Raw genomic sequence first — 22,793 nt, forward strand, 5'->3', positions numbered from 1 at the left:
TGTCCGTAAGGAACACGTCTGGGTTGAGCTTAGGTGGAGGAGAGTGGGAGTGACGGCTGACGTTGTGCTCATGGTTACACACATTAACAGAGAGATGGAAGGAAGGATCAGGAAAATTCTCAAAGATAAAAGAGAACAAAGATACTCTCTGGCTCCATGCCAAAACCAACAGATGGAGGAAAATGAAATAAGCGAGGTTGACGTTTTATAGGAATATGCGGGTACATGACCATAAGGAGATATGGATAATCTGTTCAATATAATGCATTAGTATATATCAGAGATTTACCGTATTTTCTGCACTATAAGGCGCACTTAAAAGCCTTTAATTTTTTCAAAAAATGACAGTGCGCCTTATAATCCGGAGCGCCTTATATATGGATCTGGCGCCTTATATTAAAGTCTGTAAAACAACCGCTGACTTAAACTTTGTTTATACTTTCGCCTGGCACCGGAGCGCGAGCCTCCGCTGACTGCGCGCGCACCTCCCCAAACAGACGAGGCATTTATACTTGACGCAACTGTTTTGTTTTAGACTGAACACCAGACCATACAACTGATTTAAACGCGCAAACTGGGTGCCGGTATGATGAGATGTACTAATATCCGTCTGCTCGGGCAGATTCGGCTCAAAGTAGTGCATCTTCGGATGCGGAGGCGCGCGCGCTGTTACAATTACGTCATTTTTGCCGCGCGTGCGCCTCCGCATCCGAAGATGCACGACTTTGAGCCGAATCTGCCCGAGCAGACGGATATTCGTTTTTTTATTACCTTCGCGCTCATGCGGACGTGTCGAGTAACAAGGTTTTACAGCTCAGCCACTTGTTTTTTCATAATTTTTTGCAAGTGGTAGATCTTGGTTTACATTTGGACTTTGGATGTGATCTTAGGCTTGAAAAGGTTGGTGACCACTGCATAACGCAAACCCAGTCAAACGTTTGACTGCAGTATCTTCTATTCTATGCGCCTTATAATCTGGTGCGCCCTATATATGAAAACAGTTCTAAAATATGCCATTCATTGAAGGTGCGCCTTATAATCCGGTGCGCCTTATAGTGCGGAAAATACGGTAGTGGGGCAGTTGTTAGGTCAAGATCAGGGGTTGAAAAGGTCAAATGAGGGTCAAGCTTCAAAGGTTAGATGAATTCGTCCCTCTCACATGACTTTCGTCAGGGCTTCAACTAGGCGTGTTCAAAACTACAAATCAAAATCCACTAACAGATGAGACACATTGCTTTAGCACACAGTCACACATGTGCTCTAGCCTGGAAATCCAGACCCAAATCTGAAAGATTAAGGGTCTGGCATTGAGTAATGAAAATCGCCCAACTCGAGGGGTACCAAGCATGCATTTGAAAATCTCACTGCACGCATTTGGATAACACTACGACCAATCACTGTCGTGACTGCGTTGTCACTAGCGCTGTCATCATCTGTTTAGCTCGCCTCTGGCCCGCCTATATCAGATACACCGATGTGATTGGTGCAGCTCGGCTACAAAGGCATAGTTAATGAGCATCATTACTCAATGCTAGAGTAACTCGCTGAGCAAATTCAAATTGTGCTCTCGCGAGAACTCTGGATTTCCAGGGTACATGTGCTCATGAATTCAAGAACAACTGAATGGAGTGAATAGGATTGAGATTTAAAAGTTGACTTTTTTTTTTTTTAGGTAAGACAGTTTGTCTTTTGATGGTTATAGTGACGACTCACTGAGAGATGTGACTTCCTTGCAAGTTTTCACATGAACAGTTACCTACTACGAATGGTATTTCTAAATTCTTCCATGCTAGTTCTTTCTGCTAAAAAAGAAACGTACAAATATTAAAATAAAATATAAATATTAGATGAAAAGCTTAAACATAAACAAAACAATTAGAAACATTGCCTTACGAACTAACCAAAACAAGTAATAAAATTACTGACATTTAAATAAAGCTACAGAGTAATATTTAAATAAAACCCCCAGAATAAAACAGACAAAAGCACATAAAATTACCAAAAGTTAAAATTGAAAATAAAAGCTAGGGATGCACCGATATGAAAATTTTGGCCGATACCGATAACCGATAATTCTTTATATTTGAAAGCCGATAACGATATATTGGCCGATAAATCTAAATCCAAATTTTTATATAATTTTTGAGAGCCTGATTACAAAAACAAAAGTCTCATCATTAAAAGCCATGCCTCAAACACACAATTATATTATTTTCATTATAATTTTATGTAGCCGATATGACAGACTTGCACTGCTCATGTTGCACTGAACCGTATTTTCCTTTTTAGAAGTGATTCCATATTTCAAGTAATTCAAAACCATCATGGTGATCAGTGCACATCTGAAGTGTCTAAGCTGAAGGAATTATTTATCGGCTTTAATATATCGGACAAATTTTCTTATCAGGCCGATAACGTTAACATTAAAAATGAACATATATTGGCCGATACCGATATGGTGGCCGATATATCGTGCATCCCTAATAAAAGCCAATTCAAAATATGAATAAATACTATAATAGTATATAAATAATACTAAAATGACACTGCCATGCTGACGCAACCCTAACTTCAACAAACTTCTCAACACAAGCATCAATCGCTGATTTGATCGGCCAATCTAACGTGCATAATATGACGATTATTCTCCGAGTCTGATGATATACACACCTTTGACTAGATATGCACTGAATCAGTCTCTTTTTTATCTTGTTTTCCTTTTTGCACTGACACTGGCCTCATAATGATATCTTAATGATTTGTCCGCTAACAATTAGCTTTGTTTGAAAGGTCAGCAGCAAATGGTTCAAAGCTGAAACTGTTTGTACTTTAAGCACTGTGTTACAACGTTCGACTTGACTGCACACTATAGCTAGACAGTTAGTGCCCTGCAGTTCATCGCACTGGGGAACGCTGCCACGAGTCATGTGAAAGGGCCTTCAGATACAGTTATCAGGATCAACAGAAATTACGTGTGTCGGAGACCCATCATGTGTACTTTTCATACCCTGTTTTTACACTCTGAGCTGATGTCTTCAACCATCCATTGGCTTCATTAAGAGAAACAAAGGGAAGGGGTAAAAAAAGAGAAGAGATCCAAAACATGAATTTCACACAGATAACTAACAGAGATGCTATATAGGTCATTCTCAGATGTTGCCTTGAACTGATGAAAAACGGATGAGAAGCTTCCGAGAGCAACTGCGAAACAAAAAGGAGAGGGGGTTTGGAGGGAAGACACACTTTCTTCTTTTTATGCATTGAGAATTTCACAGGACTTTTAGTGATCACTTCCTTTCACCGTGGGCGAATGTTCACTTACGAGCAGGCCTCTATTTAAAACCTTGCTCTGTGTCTGTGGTGAGATTTGATCCAAATGGGAGCTGAAGCCCCAGTGCAGCGATAAGGAAGAGAAAGAGAAACGACATAACACATGACCCAAAGCATATCACCCTTTACACTCAGTTACATCAGTAAAATAAAGACAGACAGGGTTAGCAGATGTACAGAAAAAAAACAAAAAAACGTAACCATATAATTAACTATATTTGATCTGTCTACTAAGAAGAGCATGCAAGAAATTTAGGCTATGTTCAGAATAGCACACGGACACTATGTATAGTACTGTGCACAGTATGCAAATTTCCTGTTGACCTCTCTAGTATGCCGAATTATCAGAAATAATATCAGATACTTTTATCAAATTTTTAACACAAAAAATGGATTTAACCAGCAATATGACAGTTTTATATATGAGGTGATAACTAAACACTGCTCGAAACTAAACAAGTAATGTAACGTGGTAGTGTGTAGCACATACTACTCATACTTGCAAACGCTGGACTGGTGAAAGAGGACTCGGTAACACTATGACTATGGTAACACCCTAAACCGTAAAAAGAACCATAAAAACATCAATTAAAAAAAAAAAAAAGTTCTAATTTAGTTCTAATAATAATAAAAGTTTTGACAAAAACAAAATAATTACGAAATGCTAAACTTCGCATTTCAGCCTTTAAACCATTTTTTTCTTAAGAAAAGATGAGTCGAAATGATAAATGATATATATACATTTCGCAGTAAGATGAGTTTGCAGTTATGGCTACTACTGTTCACAATAATGTAGCGTCCTACTCTTTGAAACGCTTTTTTTTTTTTGCACACAATTATTTTAAATTAGTAGACTGCATTCAGTGTATACTGTCTGCATGTATCGCAGTATGTAGTATGCAGTACATTCAAAACATAGCCTTTTTATTATTTTTATCTTGTTACAGAGAAACATTCTATATAAATAATTCTGATATACGGAAAAAAAGCATAAAAACGTGAAAATAATTTGCAGTTCAACTGGCTGATTACGACCTATCAGTCATCTGTGTAAAAGCAAACATACCATTGTCGTCACAGGACTCGGACTGGAAGGAGCTGAGAGAGTGGACCTCAGACATGCTGCCTCTGGTGTTGTAAGGGTGACAGGCACTGTCCTCCACCATTTTCTTACTTAGACACGGGTCCAAGTCCACTACTTTAGCTGTGAGGAGGAGAAAACAGTCATTCAAGCTTACTTACTGAGCCCATGAAATAGATTAAATAGATTGTTTTACAAGTCACAAGCACAATATTTGGATTACAGATTCTCCATACGTACCATCGTAGTCGTAATCCCAGCTGGGCTTCTGTATGGAGTCGCTGTCAGACACCGAGTTGGAGGGTGGGGGAGGAGGCAGGTTAGGCGCTACACTACAGACAGCCACCGTCTTCCTGTGTCCGTGCACAGAGTCGGGGTTGAATGTGCTGAATTCTGGGTGCTCCGGTATGGCTGAGCCCTCAAAGGAGTTGCGGTCTAGATTGTTGCGGGAGTCGCTTGGAATGCTGGGTGTGTAGGAGATGGGCCTTACGGGGACCTGCGGCGGGATGTCGGAGTAGATGTTCTTGTTGAGTTTGGAGTCGAAGTACGGTCGATGGAGGAAAGCGTGGGGGGCCCCTGTGCCTAACCTGAGATTGTCATCGTCGTCAGATTTGGATTTTGAACGCCGACAAATGCGCTTGCGAATCATGACGAAGAGAAGGACAAGAAGAAATATGCTGGCGACGAAAACAACGATTCCAATTACTTCCTCCAGGCCGATGTTCCAAGAGGTGGAGACAAATTCGTTGCGGATTTCGGAACGGAGTTCACAATGCTGCCCACTGTAGCCCGTGGAGCAGTTACAGTTGAAGGAGCCGTATGTGTTCTGGCAGTGACCATTGCCACAAGGGTTCTTCAGACACTCATCTACATCACTGAGGCACCTAAACACATAAACACACACAAACATGGCATCGCAATCTCTTATGCTCACCAATGCTATTTTGATAAATATAGAGCAAAAACTGTAATATTATGAAAAATTATTACAATTTAAAATAACTTTTCTTTTATAATATATTTTAAAATGTAATTTATTCATGTGACGGTAAAGCTGAATTTATCTCATTGGTTCATAAGATGGATCAAAAAATTTACCTGTCTCCTTGAAAACCTGGTTCACACTCACAAACAGCGCCATCCAGGCTATCAATGCACTTGCCGCTGTTCTTACACGGGTTATCTGTGCAGTACGGACCCAGCTGACACCTGACAGAAAATTAATATGAGCCAAAATGTAAGTCAGATACTTCATACACGCACACATTTAGATAAACTTTAAATACGAAAGAACAGTTAGGATTTCTCACAGAGAAAATTGATTCTGTCTTGCTGAATTAAATCTGAATACCAATCACACTGTGTCCCAAAGCTTCTGATTAAATTTCCAATTTAACAGGAATTACTGAGAATGCCGCATGGATCTCTGAAGTATTTTTCTTATGTTTGAGTCAGACTATGCATATTAATGAAGTTTAATTAATGAAAATATTGACAGAGCTTACTTTTACTTGGCTACATATCTGGAGTATACACAATGTCATTAAATTTAATTTAATGAAATATCAAACTTATCAAACAATTTTACTTTGCACTACATCCTGTTCTTCTTTGTTAGTCTAATTATTTTATCATTTAAAAAGAAAAAGCATGACAAGTAAACATCAGTCACATAATAGAGAATGATGAATATGTGCGTATTCTGAAAGTGTACAGCTGCCCCAAAATATCTGGACACTGAAGCCACTCTATGGCTTTATATTAAAGCCTATTTATATTAAAAAAAGTTTAAGTTATCAAACAAAATAAAATATTAATGTTCGAATTTAAAACAAAATGTATCTGAACACTATTAGAAAATACAGAAAAGTTTTCTGAACATGTCTACAGACAATGCCATGAATGTACACCTAAATCACCTAAAAACCACCAAGATCTGGGATAATTTGTTTGCAGATGCCATATGATTTGATAATGTTATTTATCGCAATTAAATTAATTAATTTATAATCGTGGCGAAGAGTCTGAATAATTTCTGGGGTCACATGTGCATGTGCTCTTACCGTTGGCCAGAATATTGTCCTCTGCACTGGCAGTAAAAGTCTCCTCCTCGTGGGATACATGTGCCTCCATAGAGGCAGGGATTAGAAGCACAGGGGCTGATAGTAACTTCACAGTGAGTACCCATGAACGCAGAAGTGCACTTACAGAAATATCCTACAACAGCACATAAGAGCACAGCATATTAGTCAGTCCTATATATATAAACACAATGATTCAAATCCAAAGAAATACCATGCATACCTCCATTAGGCAGTGATGAACATGTGCCTCCATTGGTGCAGGGGTTACTGGAGCAGCCCTGGACTGGAGGAGCCAAGTTGCACCCGGGAGCCGCTTCGACCAACTCTTCGAGCACTGAGTGAACCCCTCGAATCTGAGACAGTGGCAGCTCCCTCCCATTAAACACAATCCCCTCCAGACAACCCCTCAGCCCATTTACCACAAGTCTTCCTGAGCCGGACGCCGGCCGTGCATGACCCCCAAAGAACATGCTGGTGTCTAGGTTAAGGGTGCGGAGAGTGCCTGGAGCTGTGCCGGATGCAGCGTGGACCTGATCCAGGACCAGTCGGGCGTAGTTGCCGTCTACCTCAAGTGAGACTGTGTGCCACTCTCCGTCACTGACCTGGGTACTGTGCACGGACACCACACCAGGTCCACTGCCACAGTCAAACTTGTACTGTAGGCGGCCGTTCACAATCTGAAACAAACACACAGTTTTGACTTTCATGCTGACCTTATGCTAATCACCAATCGCATACATCTGGGGTAAAGTAAAAAAAAAAAAAAGTATCTCAAATCTACTATAAGCCTTTTATTAATAAATTAGTAAAATTTTTTATTTTAAATTATTATTTATTATTAATTATAATAAAACAATAACTAACTCTTTAAAAAAATCTAATAATAATATTTACAAAAACAATTTAAAAACATAAAATAATTGTATTCCCCATTAAGTTCTATGTATGATTTTAAATGGGTGTCTCAAAACCTAGTAAGCAAGCTAAGGCCATTTAAGCAGACGCAACATGTTTTAAAATTTGTATTATTATTTATTTTGCATATTTTAGGGCATCACAGGTATATTCTGTGTCAGCACAGTTTTTTTGACACAACTAGCTCCTGATGCCCAAAAATGTGTGCCTATAAAAACTTATGTCTAAGTAGACAGTTTATTAGTTATTTTTAAACAGCCAAAACAGACAGTTAAATAGATTAAACAGATGAAATGAGGAATGATGCTTCAGGGAGAAGCAGAAACAGTTACACATTAATATAAGATGACACTGCTTGCATTTCAGTCCCAGACTCCTTTGCATCTGTCAGTTGTGTGGTTTTCCCTCACCAAAGGGGGAATGCGTGAGAAAGAGCTCCCCTCTCTTCTCCCAGCTCCAAAATAACTCTTTTTCCTCTTCTTTTTTTGGAGCACACACTCACCTCCAGTATGCTGTAGTCTGTGCCTTTGGCATACATGACAGTAGCGTGGGTGGAGTATGTTCTCAGTCTAAGGGACAGCTTCATTTCTTCTTTATTCTCGTTCTCCATCAGCCTGTACCGTGCATATCCATTTCCACTGAATGTTAAGGACTGAGGCTCTACAACACAGAGAGCAAACCAAAACAAGTGATGTAACCCAAAAATTCATATTTAATGCAATTCCCATTGCAATGACATCATCTGTTCCATTTGATACAGTTAAAGGCAAATTCACACCGCGCCGACAGACGGCGACAGACACTTCGTCGGGTTTTGTCGGATCAGTGTCTTACCCCTGTTGGGGTCTGTCGGAGCTTGTTTTCGCCAATTGAACATGCTGAATCGGATTTAGAATGCCTGAGAAGTGACGTGCTGTAATCTGGTGACTGTGACAGTCTGTCGGTGCAGTGTGAATTGGCCTTAACATTCTATCAGTCTGAATTTGTTTTGGTCTGTAGCACAAATACAGCAGGATGAGTTATGTACAGAAGTTTAATTTGAGCAAGTACTACCAATAAAAGGATGGAATTTCAATACAGTGCTTTAATAAACAGTGTGAGTTGCACTAAGGTGCATGAAGGCAAAGAAATGTGTGTTCATACCTGAGCACTCTTCCTGTTTTCCCTCAGGACAGATGCATCTGAATTTGGTATGCATAGGGTCTTCTACACACTCCATGCCATCAGGACAGGGGTTTCCCTCACACAGTTTACTCAAGACAGGACACTCAGCTCCTATAATCACACATAAAGGGTTAACATGCTAACATTAACTCTTGCCTGGAAGTGAAATACATTTTTGGAATATTTTGTGTCTGCATATTTACCTTCACAGAGACATTTGGATGTGCGCATGTGACGTGGAGTAACAAAACTAATCCTGGCAGTGCTGTAGGCTGACACTGCTCCCGTCTCCAAAGAAACCGTCTCTTGGCAGTAACTAAGCGGACAGTCCAAACCGGCACAGAGTTTCTTTACAACTCGTACAATACGGACTCCAGTCATTTCTTCGATTACCCCAACTGAGGCGTTGAGCTTCCTGTACACCACTTCCTGGGGCTGGAATGGACTTCCTGACCTCTCTAAAGCTAGAAGTACTTCCAGGTCACCGGATGCATCAGCAGCAGGTTGCAAGCTGACTAACTGTACATCTCCGCGTCTAACACCGGCGATATTCCGCAAAGCCCGCAAAAAGTTGCGCCAATAATCTCCAATAAACTCCTCTGGCGCTATTGCAGAGAAACGCACAGCAAAGGAGTTATCGAGCGCTTGTGCTGTTGCCTGCCGTACATGAATATTGACTCGGGCAGCTGCAGTAAAGCGACCATCTGTCACTGTAACGTTAAGGACGTATTGACCAGCGTCCAGATTCCCACGGGCCACGAGTTTACCATCAGCATCGGAGACGGAGAAGAGGCCGGAGTTTTCGGAGGTGGAGGAACTATCGGGCGCAAGGCTGTAAGTTAGAGTGTCGTAAACATCCTGATCTGTGGCGTGGATTTTACCCAGGACCCCACCTGAATATTCGTCTGTTGCAGTGGTGATAAAGATGTCCAGGGGAAGAATGACAGGAGGGTAGATGCTCTCCTCAATTAAACGAACACTCACAAACGCCGTGGATACCAATGGAGGTCGACCGCTGTCCGTTACCTAGGGCAAAAGAGTCAAGAGACTAAGGATTCAGAATATTCAGATTATTTCAAGACAATTGATTGTTTTCACAGCCACCTATGATGTATCTCACTTTACAGCACAAAACAGCATGCATCATAAACGTTAACTAAAAAACTTGATTATTAGTCTTTCAACATATGGTGCCAAATTATCAAGTCAGCTGTTTGAAGTGTAATTGAGTATTAAGAGTAAAACGGCTTTGAACCTTCTGCATGAAGAGGCTGATAATAAGTGCCAGTCACGGTCAGTAGAGGGAGCACTTGAGCCTGGATTTACTTTGGGCACAATAGACTATTGTGGACTAGTGGACTAGTGGGTACTGCACTTGCAAGTTTGATTCTGGCTCATGTAATTTACTCTGACTCTTTCTGTCCCCCTCTTCACCCTATTACCCTGCTTCTCCTTTCACTATCCCCATTGATATCACTGGGTCATTCTACAAAATAGGTGCCAATTGTACCCCTAAATAACACACACAACCATTCAAAAGTTTGGGGTCAATTACATTTTTTTTTTTTATGATTATTACTTTTATTCAGCATTGATGTATCAAATTGATCAAAAGTGACAGTAAAACTTTTATTACAAAAGATTTCTTACATTATTACAAAAATATTTCTATTTCAAATAAATGCTGTTCTTTTAAACTTCTATTCTTTCTAATTTTTATGTTCTATTTTCAACATTGATAATAATAAGAAATGTTTCTTGAGCACAAAATCAGCATAATAGATTGAAGGATCATGTGACACTGAAGACAAGAGTAATAATGTTGAAAACTCAGCTTTGCCATCAAAGAAATAAATCATGTTTTAATAGAAAACAATTCACAATATTACTGTTTTTACTGTATTTTTTATCTAATAATTGCAGCCTTGGTCAGAATAAGATTTGAAACAGAACACCCAGAAGAGGAGGTGACTGAGACAGAGACTGCTGTAATTATTTCCTTTCAGGTTCACTCCTCTGCTCAGCTTTTCATGCCTACTCCTACATCTTACTCTATTGCCAATGCCTGGCCTGTGCGGGGAATACTGAATAAGCTTCACCTCTGCTCTATTGCTCATCTATCCCTTCAGACGTCCAATGAAACCTGAACAAGACCCCTACAGCTTCAGTTATAGTTGGAGAATCAGAGAGAGAGACTGAGGTCTCACCTGGGCCTGTAGAAGGTAGAACTCTTGGGTCTGGCGGCTCAGCATTTCCGCGGAGACCAACACGCCCTGAGGAGTGATGTGAAAGGCGTTGCCCTCGTTCCCACTGATGATAGCAAACATGAAAGGAGGTCCATTGTGGGAGGCATCACGGTCAGACACAGTCAGCTGGAGAACACTGGTACCTCCTGGCTGGTTCTCCTATACAACATATGCAGAAAGTGTTTTATAACATAGACCTACAACATTCACAGTTTTTTTACACTTAAAGCTGCAGTCGGCAAGTCTGGCAGATTGAGGTGGCTTAGCCAAAATTTTTAATGTTTACAACTCTCATGCCCCTCCCCCACTACCAGCGAGCACCCTCCCATCGAGTTCGTGCTCGTCAGTGCGCGTGCACCAGATTTTCTGTGAACGTGTCCGTCTCTTCAGCATCGATCAACACCATGGACTCGGAGGTAGGCTGCCCTGGCTAATCTACCCATAGATAGCAATGCCATCAGGACAAATATCCATCCATTGATATTTGATTGCACCAGGAAAAGTCTATAATATTATTGGTTAGTTTTATTTTTTTGGTTTTGTCTAGGAATGGGTCAAGATAGTTGATTAGGTAGGTCATGTAGATTTTTTATATTTAACCTTTACATTTTTAGACATACACATACATACATATATATATTAAATTAGCTTGATTTCTGTTTGTTTAGTTATTTTAGTTTAACCCTTTTAACTTAAGTTTATTTTGACTCTAAACCTGACTCTGACCAGTGTAACCTTAAGATTAACAAGCATTGGAGTGAAATTATTGACAGTAAAATCACTATATCGTCTCATTTGAGGATACAGACCTGTATATTGATGCTGTAGTTGGCCTGAGAGAAGAGAGGCGGGTTATCGTTTATGTCAGAGACGTCTACATTGACCGTAGCGCTGCTGGATCGAGCCGGGCTTCCGTTGTCAGAGGCCAACACAGTCAGCGTGTAACCTGAAGTCTACAAAACAAACAAAACACAATGTCATCATTAGGTTTCAGCAACAGACTGTCAATGCACCTGCTGCTGAGACACCTGAGTGTTTTGTACCTTCTCTCTGTCGAGCTGCCGAGCCACCTTGACCTCTCCTCTGACGGGGTCGATGGTGAAAGGACTGCCTTGATTGCCATCAATGATGGAGAAGCGCACCTGATTACTGGATGGACCATCTGCATCGTCGGCCATGACCTTCACGCACACACAGAAACACAAACCTGGTTAAGACAAAGATTGCCACGGTATGCAGCACCCCCGTATTTTGTCCTTGCTTCGCTAGTCAGTAACTATTGGCTGAGACCCCCAAGGGAAATCAGAAGGCACGCAAGTGAAACAGAGCTGGGTATCAAAGCCTCACTTTCACATTCACAATTTATATTCAGCATGATAAGACATGAACATCTCTAATAAATGACCAGAGTGAGAGAGAAGACTACAGATTAAAGATTGGGGCGAGTCGCCAAGCTCTGGTTTGAAATTGGACTGTGTTTGTATAGTGTGTGTGTTCTTTGCTCTGTGTTGACTTTTAGGAGATGATATAACACAGAGACCTGTGCAGGGCACAATAAAATCAGAAGTGCTTTAGAAAGAGAAGCCAATGACTCACAGTGAGCACAGTCTTTCCCAGTTCTGCGTCTTCACTGATCACGGCTGAGTAGATGTCTTGGTTGAAGATGGGGCTGTTGTCGTTAACATCAGTCAAGTTGATGTTCACCGTGGCCATGTCGCTAAGTGACGGTGTGCCTCCATCTGTAGCCTCCACTGTTAGATAAAACTCATGTGATGTTTCGTAGTCCAAAGGTTCGATAACAAAGACACCACCTGGGAAGAAAAGGACATTGAGTGTAAATAATAAAGTCCACACATATCATACATATCTTACAAATAATTAAATAAAATATATACATAAATTAAATAATAAATAAATGAAAAAATTATAAATACATTAATGAACCCTCTAAATAATATTTTTTTCCAAGTAAATAAAATGCATAAATCAATGAATAATTGAATGATAGATAATAGATAGATAGACAGATAGACAAAATAAAGTAGAAAAGGAATGTGGCAGAAGAAGAAACTGAAGCACTCCAGGTTCTTTGTTTTGTATGAATGTCATAACGATTTAGGAGCTTCACGGATGCTACATAGTTCACCATTTTAGGTTCCCTATTTTCTCTATTTGAATCCTCAAGTGCTGCAGGGATCTCAATAGGTTCACCAAAGCTGCTGTGTTTACCTGTATTGGGGTCGACGCGGAACGCTCCTCTCTCATTTCCATTGATAAGGGCGTACGTAATCTCTGCGCCTGCTTCTGTGTCTCGGCTGGCTGCGTGCACCCGCAACACCTGGGTTCCCATTGGGATGTCTTCAGCAATAGTGGCAGTGTACTCGCGCCGCTCAAAGACTGGAGGGTTGTCGTTAATATCCAAGATGGAAACACTGAGGGTGGTGAGAGAGGAAAGATGGCGCGGGGAACCACGGTCGGTGGCGCGGGCGCGGAGGGTGTAGAGCGATTGGAGCTCACGGTCCAGAGGACGATCCAGATGTACGACGCCCGTCTCCTCCTCAATGGAGAAGACACCATCAGCAGAGTCCAGCAGTGAATAGAGGATCTCTGCGTTAGAACCTAAACACACACACAAAGAACAATGAGATTAATATAGACATGTGATATGTCTGTTTGTTTTATCAATCTCTCAAAAAAAGGAATCTAGTTTAATACAAATTACACCGCAGCATTGTTAAAATCTTGATTCTGATTGTCTGACACATATACCAAAACTGCAATACAAAGAAATATGATATTATTATATTGTAACTTATAACGGAAAATTTTATGCAGCCATTACTCCAGTCTTCAGTCACACGTTCCTTCTGAAATCATTCTAATATGCTGAATTGGTGCTCCAGACATATTTCTTATTATTAAATTAGAAAACAATTGTGCTGCTTAATATTTTGTGGAAACCATCACACATTTTCTTTGATGAATAGAAAGTTCAAAAGAACAGAATTTATTCTTTTTTTTTTTGTAACATTATAAAATCATTACTGTCAATTTAGATTAATTTAACACATCACTGCAAAATAAAAATATTAATTTCTTTTTCTTTTCTTTTTTTTTTTTAAATTTTACTGACCCCAAACTTTTGAATGGTAGTGTAATTATACAGCAAAACTGGCTCTACAAATTACATTTGTCAATTATTCATTCATTTAAAGCACAACTGAAACGATTATATTTCCTACTAAGAAAGGAAACTAATTCATAAAGATTACCAAAATATCAATACATTTCACAAATTAAACTGCTTTCAAATCAATAGCAAAGCTTCCAGCAGTCATAATGATTTGCAATAACCTATAGTTCCTATATAGTTAGTTAGTATATATAGTTACCTATAGTTAACCTATAGTTAGTATATATAGTTCGAACGTGTCTCCGTCTCATTTGCTCAACTATAATGATTTATTAATTCGTCCTACAAAAGATTCAGTGGTGAAACCTCTGGTCCTGTGCAGCATATTAAGAAGTGTGAGTGAGTGCCACTTATTGTATTGAGAAAAGCACACACACAAACAAACAAGATGAAGATAGAGTACACTAATCCCTCTAATGCATTTTTGAGTAAGCCTCATTTGTGGCTTGCTAGTACAATTCTATCTATCAAGACACACTCTCTCATTATAGCCAGATAACACAATCTCTTGTGTTTTACAAAGTTTCATTCAGACTAAATTACTGTAATGCAGCTACTTCATGACAGTTCAGTATGATGCAAGTCTATAGATCATTGAATAAACTCTCTCTTATGATCATTTCAAGTTTACGGTACAGCTATTATAGGTTAGTCCCATAGACCTCCATTGTAAGTGCAGGTAAAACATGTCACGGATGCGGTCTATAGAGTTGAACTATTTTACCACATCAGTGGCTTTCAAAAAGTAACCAGTGATATGAAGGATGTGGCACTGATGCTGAAAAATGAAGGAATAATATTTTTAGGCAGTTTAGGCTGGGCTTAAGTGAAATAGAGTCTGGAATATACACTGAGCACACAATGTGTCTCTTTGAGGATAGAGAGTACAGAACAAAAGAAAGATAAGAGAGGAATCCATGCAAATGGAAATTTGTGTTCTCTCAGATATAAAGGTGCTGCCCTGGAAGGCAACAGTGTTCTCTTGGCACTCATGTACAGTCTTCACAAAGACGAACGCTTTAATCTATCGCTTAACAGTGCTCTATTCGTTCCGGTGAATTCACAAAACAAAATGCACACAAATGTATCTATGCTCTTTACATACAATCACATCTTTGCGATGAACCTATATATATATATATATATATATATATATATATATATATATATATACACATACATACATACATACATACATATACGAGGCCATATTAGAATCCAAAAACCTCTCTGACACGCTTAACAAAAGTTCTACCACCAGACCATTAAGACACACAAGAATTCCATGCGAATCTATGTATTTATTCACTGACGTGAAGAATCTCGTGATTAACAATATATTGTATTATAGTAGATGTAAGGATGAAACTATTATCACGTTAAACATGACTTCTGTGTCGATAAATTTAAGTCAATGTACTATTGAAATTGATTTCTGGATGTTATTTTTTTCTGCAACTGTTATTGTACATATTGTATTAGCAACGCCCACTGATAGTTGTCTGACTGAACCCCCAACAAAGTTACATCACTGATCATTGTACTGAAACTGGGGATCTTACCTGTGTCCAGGTCCGAGGCATACAGGCGAGCCACAGGTGTGTTTATCTCTGTGTTCTCGAACACAGTGAAGGTGTAGGGGTCAGAGGTGAACTGCGGAGCATTGTCGTTAACATCTTCGATTGTGATTTCAACTTCTGCTTCACAAAAGCGTCCACCTCCGTCCAGAGCACGCACCTTCATCTTGTGCACTACTTCTTCCTCATGATCCAGAGGAAGAAGTGTTTTCAATTCACCTGATAATACAAAAACACACTTTACACTGTGTCCTAACCAGATGTGATAGAAATGTCACAACAGATAAAAGCTCTTCCATGTAAATTATGTGATTTTTTTTCTACCCAGCTGTGACCACAGAGTCGTGCTGAGTAGCCCTTCCCATTATGAAATCTCATTGGTCCAAAATTGGTCAGAACTCTGTGTTGCATCAAAAGGTAAAAACTTTTGGTTGCACAACAGAGTTTCACTTTCATGAACCTCTGCATTTTTGCAACCCTTTTAATTGAAATTCTGTCATCATTTACTCACCTTCAAACCCAATAGACTTTGTTCATCTTCGAAACGCAAATAAGGATAAAACCTGAAAGATTTCTCATTTAATTGATATTTAATGTGATCTATGAATGTGCATTGATCATTGGTTATATGTGAATAAAAGCCAAAATTATATTCGTTCATCATATAAAGTGATCTGTCGGATTACGTTTTTTTGAAGTGTCAAAGTTTTGGTTGCATGTACTTTCAGTGGAGGCAAAAATTTACATTTTCTTCATTTATATTTAAGATGAATGAAAGTCTTATGAAATTGGAACAACACAAGTATGAGCAAATGATGACATCATTTTTCATTTTTGGGAGAACAAACACATTCTGTGAATTAGCATAAACTCTAGCTTGTAGGCACCCGGATGCTGATTCCCCACACAAATAGTTTACTGCTCTCTCATTCTTCATGTCTGCAAAGTTGCTTTATGTATATTTATCATAGTTGTCGCTTGCTTAAAAAAAAAAAAGATTGATGGAGGGAATTTTGAACATTAGTTGGCACTGCACTAATGAACAAGATACAATCCAATTCCACTTCAAACTCTCTCATCTGTCAAGTCTAGAGGACACTCTAAGAATGCCCTTAAAAGAAAAGCAGTGAGCGAGGGAGACAGTCATCTCTGTGATGAGAAAATGATCTGACCTAATAATTTCAGCATGCGTGAGCTACATTCCTTTGAAGTGGTCACTAATTTAAAACTGCACTTTTGTGTGACAGCTGTTTGGTGTCGACCTTTTAGCTGGGGCACATCTCAAGAAAGAATGAATGCAGGGTGTCCAAAAGTTTCCCCTCGGGGGGAGCTAAAATCATCCTTGTGCTGAGCAGCTTTATGAAACAGAAAATATTAAAGAGGCGAGGGATGGTGAGAAATTGTAAGGGAGGATAAAGTGCAGTCGGCATGTGGGCTGCTCGGAGAGTGAGCCGAGTGAGAAAAGAAGAAAAGGGAAAGTCACCCTTGGAAAAGCAGCCGCCAGCTTTCAGGGGTCTGGTTGGCTCGAACGAGAGCACTCTTTGCATTGCTAACTTACTATAATGCTCCTCTTCTTTTCCACGATGGAACGAAGGGGGAAAAAAGTGAAGAAAATCCTCCATGCACACTAAACCCACACAGAAGAACAGTAGCGCTCCTTCAGTTTGTGAGCCAGCATTCCCTGCCTTCACACTCAGTGTTATCAAAGAGCCAGTGAGTAGCGCCTTTACAAAAGCTTTTGTGTATTAGCAGTGTGACGCTGTCACAAACCCACTGTTGATTTCTGCTCTCTTTCCGGCTGGAACCAATGTTTAATTCACACAGTTGAGAGACAGTTGACTAGAGTTAATAGCTGAAGTGGGGCAACACTTGCTGAAATGTTTATTAAAATATTTTGTGCGAGTATGTTAAAACAGGCAAGTAAAAAATGTAAAAGAATAATATCAGGAACAGAATTCTGTGGTATTCACTGGAAAACAGTAATAAAAGCCCAAGGGTGTACATTCTTCCCTGGAATTATACAAGTAATTAAATTAGAAATCATTATGGTTTTAAATGGAATGTGTTTGACTGCAGGCATAAGCAAATGGTGCTAAAAATGTTCTGTGGGTATGTGGCATATACAGCATTTGCTAGTAATCTTTGAGGAGCAACAGACCTTCAAAGACCACATCGCAAAGACAGCTCGGTCATGCAGGTTTGCACTGCACAACATCAGGAAGATCAGGCCTTTCCTAACAGAGCATGCTACACAACTTCTCGTCCAGGCCCTTGTCATTTCTAGGCTGGATTACAGCAATGCTCTTCTGGCTGGACTTCCATCATGTGCAATCAAACCTCTACAAATGATTCAGAACGCTGCAGCACATCTTGTCTTCAATGAGCCCAAAAGGGCCCACATCACACCTCTCTTTATATATCTGCACTGGCTACCACTTGCTGCTCGCATCAAGTTCAAGGCATTGACGTTTACTTTCAGATCTACCATAGGCTCAGCACCATCCTACTTCCACTTGCTTTTACGAGTCTACATCCCTACCAGAAGCCTACAATCGGTAAATAAACGACGGCTCGTGGTACCATCACAGAGAGGCAAAAAATTTCATTCACTGTTCCTTGCTGGTGGAATAATCTTCCCACCTTCATCCGGAAAGCAGAATCCCTGACAAGATTCAAAAGACAGCTGAAAACTCATCTCTTCCATGAGCACCTAACCTCATCTCTCTCTCTCTCTCTCTCTCTCTCTCTCTATATATATATATATATATATCTACCCTTACGAAAAAGAAGTTTATTCAAGTGTGCTATTGGTATACTTCTTTTAAACTAAAAATAAGAAAGTATACTTTCAGTCTACTTTTTATGTACTTCTCAGAAATATACTTCAAATTCCACTTAAGTATAATGTAGTAGAAGGAAATCCAAGGCACTCTTCTTTAGAAAATTATGTGTATATATGTGTATGTATGTATGTGTATTAATTTTTGTATTATTATTATTATTATTATTATTTTTATTTTTTTATTTAATTAATTTGCTATGTAACCTCCTAGTGGACCTTCTCTGTATGTGCATGTAATTTGTCATTCAGGTGTTTCTAATTAGCATCTATAAAAGAGAAAATTGTTTGATTGGAAAACATACCATGAAGAAGGCTGTTTGTGCCGCTACGCGTGGGTTGGTTTTCCCCAATGTCTTTTAAATTTTCAATCATGAAATAGCCAGTCCAATAGAGGCTTTTTATAATTTTCTAAAGAAGAGTGCCTTGGATTTCCTTCTACTACATTTTACTGAATTCCCGACCCCAAAGAGCACCTTCGAAAACCCTTTTTTTGAACTCCTTGAGCACCCTGGACATTTTTTCTCTTTCCACTTAAGTATACTTGACTTATACTGACAGAAAAGTGTAAGTATATTTGGCTTGTACTTGTTGATCGAGATATACTTAAAAGTATAATTAAGTATTCTAGGTATTCTTGGCTTGTACTTGTTTACTATTTTGATTTAGTAGCTTATTAAATACTTTTTTTTAAAACATAATATTGCTTATCTTATAAACAAACATGTTCAAGTTTATTAAGTAACAAGCTTTCTGGTGGAATAGCTTATAGAGATAAATAAAATAAGCATGGAACTGAACCTGATCTTGTATACAGCGATAATAATAATTTAAAGTTTATTAAAGTGTTCTATTAGTATACTTCTTTTCAACTAAAAAGAAGAAAGCATACTTTCAGTCTACATTTTATATACTTCTCAAAAATATACTTTATGTACTTCTCATAAATATACTTAAAATTACACTTAAGTGTACTTGACTTATACTGAGAGAAAAGTCCAAGAATATTTGTCCTATACTTGTACTCAATCTTTTGATCGAGATATACTTAAAAGTATAATTAAGTATTCAAAGTATACTTGGCTTGTAGTTGTGTTAACTATTTTGATCGAGTAGCCTATTAAATATACTTTTTAGTTTTTCATACACAGTCTTATGAAACTTACATTGTTTGAAAATATTGATATACAACAGATATGTTTCTAATTCTGCGTATCTGAATTTTTGTGTAGGCTAGTCCACTGGTAGTGTACATAGGAATTTACTCCAATTCTACTTTTTCCCACCATTGACTGAATTTTCCAGCTATCCATGTTTTCATTGTTATACGGTAGGGGGCGCTATGATGCATCTTCTAGTGCAGAATCTCTGGATCAAAACACAGGAGAAGAAGAAACTGAAACAAGTGATAGAAGATTGCTCACTCAAATGTAAAATAATGTGATCATCAAACATTACACCGCTTGTAAATCAAAACTGCTTAATGTTTCCAAATTAAATGAAGCGTAACCCATGAAGTGAAGTTTTGGGGGTGTTGGACTCGATCTACTCCATCTGTGTTTTGATCACGTTTCTGAATCTGATCAAGGCGTAGTCTTTGACAAAAATGAGATTTTCTCATCTTTTTCGTTTAAAATGTTGCCTTTTTTTATGAAACTTACCAACATTCAAGTGTTGATAAAAAAAGAATGCATGAAGCTAATAAAATGTTTTTAAAATTAAAGTACAGTTAAAGGTATTTTTCAAGTATAAAAAATAACTTTTGAACATAGTAGTATAGGCCTACTGCAAGTGCAAAAATTATATATAAATAGTAAACTATAAGTATAATGTTAAGTTTACTTAAAGAAAACTTGTAGTATAAAACTACTAAACTAGTAGTTTACTGAGAGTACACAAAAAGAAAACTTGCAAGTATACTTGCAGTATAAAACTACTAAACTAGTAGTTTACTGAGAGTACACTTCAAAGTTGCTACAAGTACTAAAATAGTAAACTACTAGTATACCCTTAAGTTCACTTGCAGTATAAATGAGAAACGGAATTATGAACTAGTTGTGCACTTAAAGTTTACTACTGTTACACTTATAGTACACTTAAACATATACTTTTATATACTAAAAGTGGGCCAATTTATTCCCAAGCGGTATTAAAATAGTACACTTACAAGTTTACTACTAGTACATATTGACATTAGTATACTTACTTCATAATGTATACTTAAAAATATACTTGAACATTACTTAAGTATACTTCATAAAATGAACTTGAAGTATACTTCTTTTTCGTAAGGGTATATATAAATTCTAAGCTTTCCCTTTCCTTGAATCCCTCCCTATTGTAGCCTATTCTACTCAAAGCAATGTCTGAAACTGTATTTTGAGCAGAATGCGCACTTCTTGTGTTTGTTTGTCTCTTCACAATGCATCACTTGCTGTATTCCTCATTTGTAAGTCGCTTTGTATAGAATAAATGTAAATGTACATGTATTTGTCTGGTTGTTGAGACAATGATCTTAGAACTACTGTTCAAAAGTTTGAGCACAGTAAGATTTTTTTATGTTTTAGAAAAAAGACTTATGCTCACCAAGGCTGCATTTATTTTATCAAAAATACAGTGAAAACAGCAATACTGTAAAATATTTTTAAAATTTTAAATAACTGTTTTCTATTTTAATATATTTAACATATCATTTATTCCTGTGATGGTAAACCATGAGACATTCTCTTTCAGGATTTTTAATGAATAGAAAGTTTAAAAGAACAGCATTTATTTGAAATAGAAATATGTTGTAAATATCGTTACTGTCAATTTTGCTCAATTTAATGCTTCCTTGCTGGAAAACTTATAATCTTACTGACCCCAAACTTTTGAACAGTTGTGTATATAAATATCCACAATTTAAAATATATATTTTTATATAATTTTTTCTTTCTAAGGCTTTACAATGCACAAACATGCACAATAATACTAAAGCTTTGACAAAGTTCATAATACATATTGACCCTGCTGAGGACCCTCTCACTGTGCAATAGTGAAAGAGTTTGAGTAGGGTCATGGGCACACACAAATCAAACACAACATTTTACCAAAGGTACATTTGGCCTATTCGACGTGCACATGCAAATACCAAAGCATACCTGTCTCAGAGTCAATGCTAAAGTGCTCTGATCCAGATCCTAGCAACTCGTATGAGATCTGTGCATTGGAACGGATGTCGGCATCAGTGGCGGAGACCTGCAGGATCAGCCTACCAGCAGGGGAGTCCTCCGGGACGCTTTCCATATAGAATGACTGCAAACAACAGAAAGGGAAACATGTGACAAGCAGAAGTGACTTCAAAAATGGGATGATGGGGCCAAAAAGAAGAGAGAAATGATAGGACAGAGGAAGAGCTTGGTGATAATTGTAAAGCCAAATTGAAAAGAGGGCTAAAAGATTTGCACCGCAGGAGTTCTATTAAATTAACATTATTCAAAAAGGATCACAATAAGTAAAGGAAGCACATTAGCCCTCACAAAACCCTCTCTTAGTGCAAAATCGCTCTCTTTGTTTCTTAAATGCTGCATTTCACATAAGGACCTTTTCAAATCCCTCCTGACATTCTCTCTTTCTCTCTAAGTCTCGTCCCATTTAGCATGCACAGCGGGTAGGCAGCAACCTCCCCTGAACTGACAGAATCAGACTACATGACATTTTGCTTCCCACACACATACACACAAAACTAACTATCATACCTTCTCACAAATTGGGCTGTTGTCATTGGCATCCAAGACCTTGACGTCAACTATAGCCTTGGCTGTGAAGGTCCCGTCAGTGGCCGTAATGTTCAGCAAGTAATTGTCCCTCTCCTCCCTGTCGAGAGGTTTCCGCACTGAGACCTTCCACTCGCCTTGAGTATGCTCAATGCCAAACTGCCCCAAGGGGTCTCCACCTTCAGAGAGCAAACATGAGAAATGTCAGTCAAACTAATGAACATGAATGGCAGATAAATTGACTATGTATTTGTGTGGTTTTCTGCAGTATGTGTAGTAGCTATAGTAGTGACTCAATTTATATCTGTTTTATTTAACAGGTCACTGTGAGATATCAGTGCAATGAATAATCTACAGCGTTCATGAAGCTTCACTTCTTGTTTTCTTGGACTTCACAACAGTAACCCAAAGCGTCTATATAAATAAGTGGCAGTGTGACTTGTTGTGCCAATTTCTGTCATCACTCTACGATCAGGCGAAGACGAGTGGATGTAATGAGACTGTTTTCTGTGCCAGAAAGGGTTCATCTCATCTCCAGCTTGGCATCGATGTTCGCGCTAATTAATTATCACCAGAGCTGAAACATTCCCACTTTGTTTTAAAAGCGTC

At 38.6% G+C, this 22,793-nt stretch overlaps 1 protein-coding gene across 14 annotated transcripts in view; it reads right to left on the reverse strand.

Annotated features, from left to right (window-relative positions):
* The window catches only part of fat1a (FAT atypical cadherin 1a), a 93,563-nt gene that overhangs the window by 3,594 nt on the left and 67,176 nt on the right, over positions 1–22,793 (reverse strand). For 8 of the 14 annotated variants that reach the window (XM_084106738.1, XM_084106736.1, XM_084106737.1 and 5 more), the window contains 16 exons: positions 22,167–22,363; positions 21,570–21,723; positions 15,576–15,809; positions 13,050–13,439; positions 12,417–12,631; positions 11,864–12,001; positions 11,630–11,773; positions 10,782–10,979; positions 8,778–9,600; positions 8,554–8,685; positions 7,913–8,070; positions 6,716–7,172; positions 6,475–6,628; positions 5,510–5,620; positions 4,652–5,295; positions 4,397–4,534 (listed from right to left, as the gene is read on the reverse strand). In XM_084106738.1, coding sequence (XP_083962864.1) covers positions 4,397–4,534; positions 4,652–5,295; positions 5,510–5,620; positions 6,475–6,628; positions 6,716–7,172; positions 7,913–8,070; positions 8,554–8,685; positions 8,778–9,600; positions 10,782–10,979; positions 11,630–11,773; positions 11,864–12,001; positions 12,417–12,631; positions 13,050–13,439; positions 15,576–15,809; positions 21,570–21,723; positions 22,167–22,363 — 4,287 coding nt within the window. Of the gene's footprint in view, positions 1–3,007; positions 3,051–3,322; positions 3,384–4,396; positions 4,535–4,651; positions 5,296–5,509; positions 5,621–6,474; positions 6,629–6,715; positions 7,173–7,912; positions 8,071–8,553; positions 8,686–8,777; positions 9,601–10,781; positions 10,980–11,629; positions 11,774–11,863; positions 12,002–12,416; positions 12,632–13,049; positions 13,440–15,575; positions 15,810–21,569; positions 21,724–22,166; positions 22,364–22,793 lie in introns of all 14 variants that reach the window. The other 6 variants (XR_014605040.1, XR_014605041.1, XR_014605042.1 and 3 more) reach the window with 3 other exon arrangements.

The sequence above is a fragment of the Abramis brama genome (assembly GCF_963993115.1).
Source record: "Abramis brama genome assembly, chromosome: 2".
NCBI lineage: Eukaryota > Metazoa > Chordata > Actinopteri > Cypriniformes > Leuciscidae > Abramis > Abramis brama.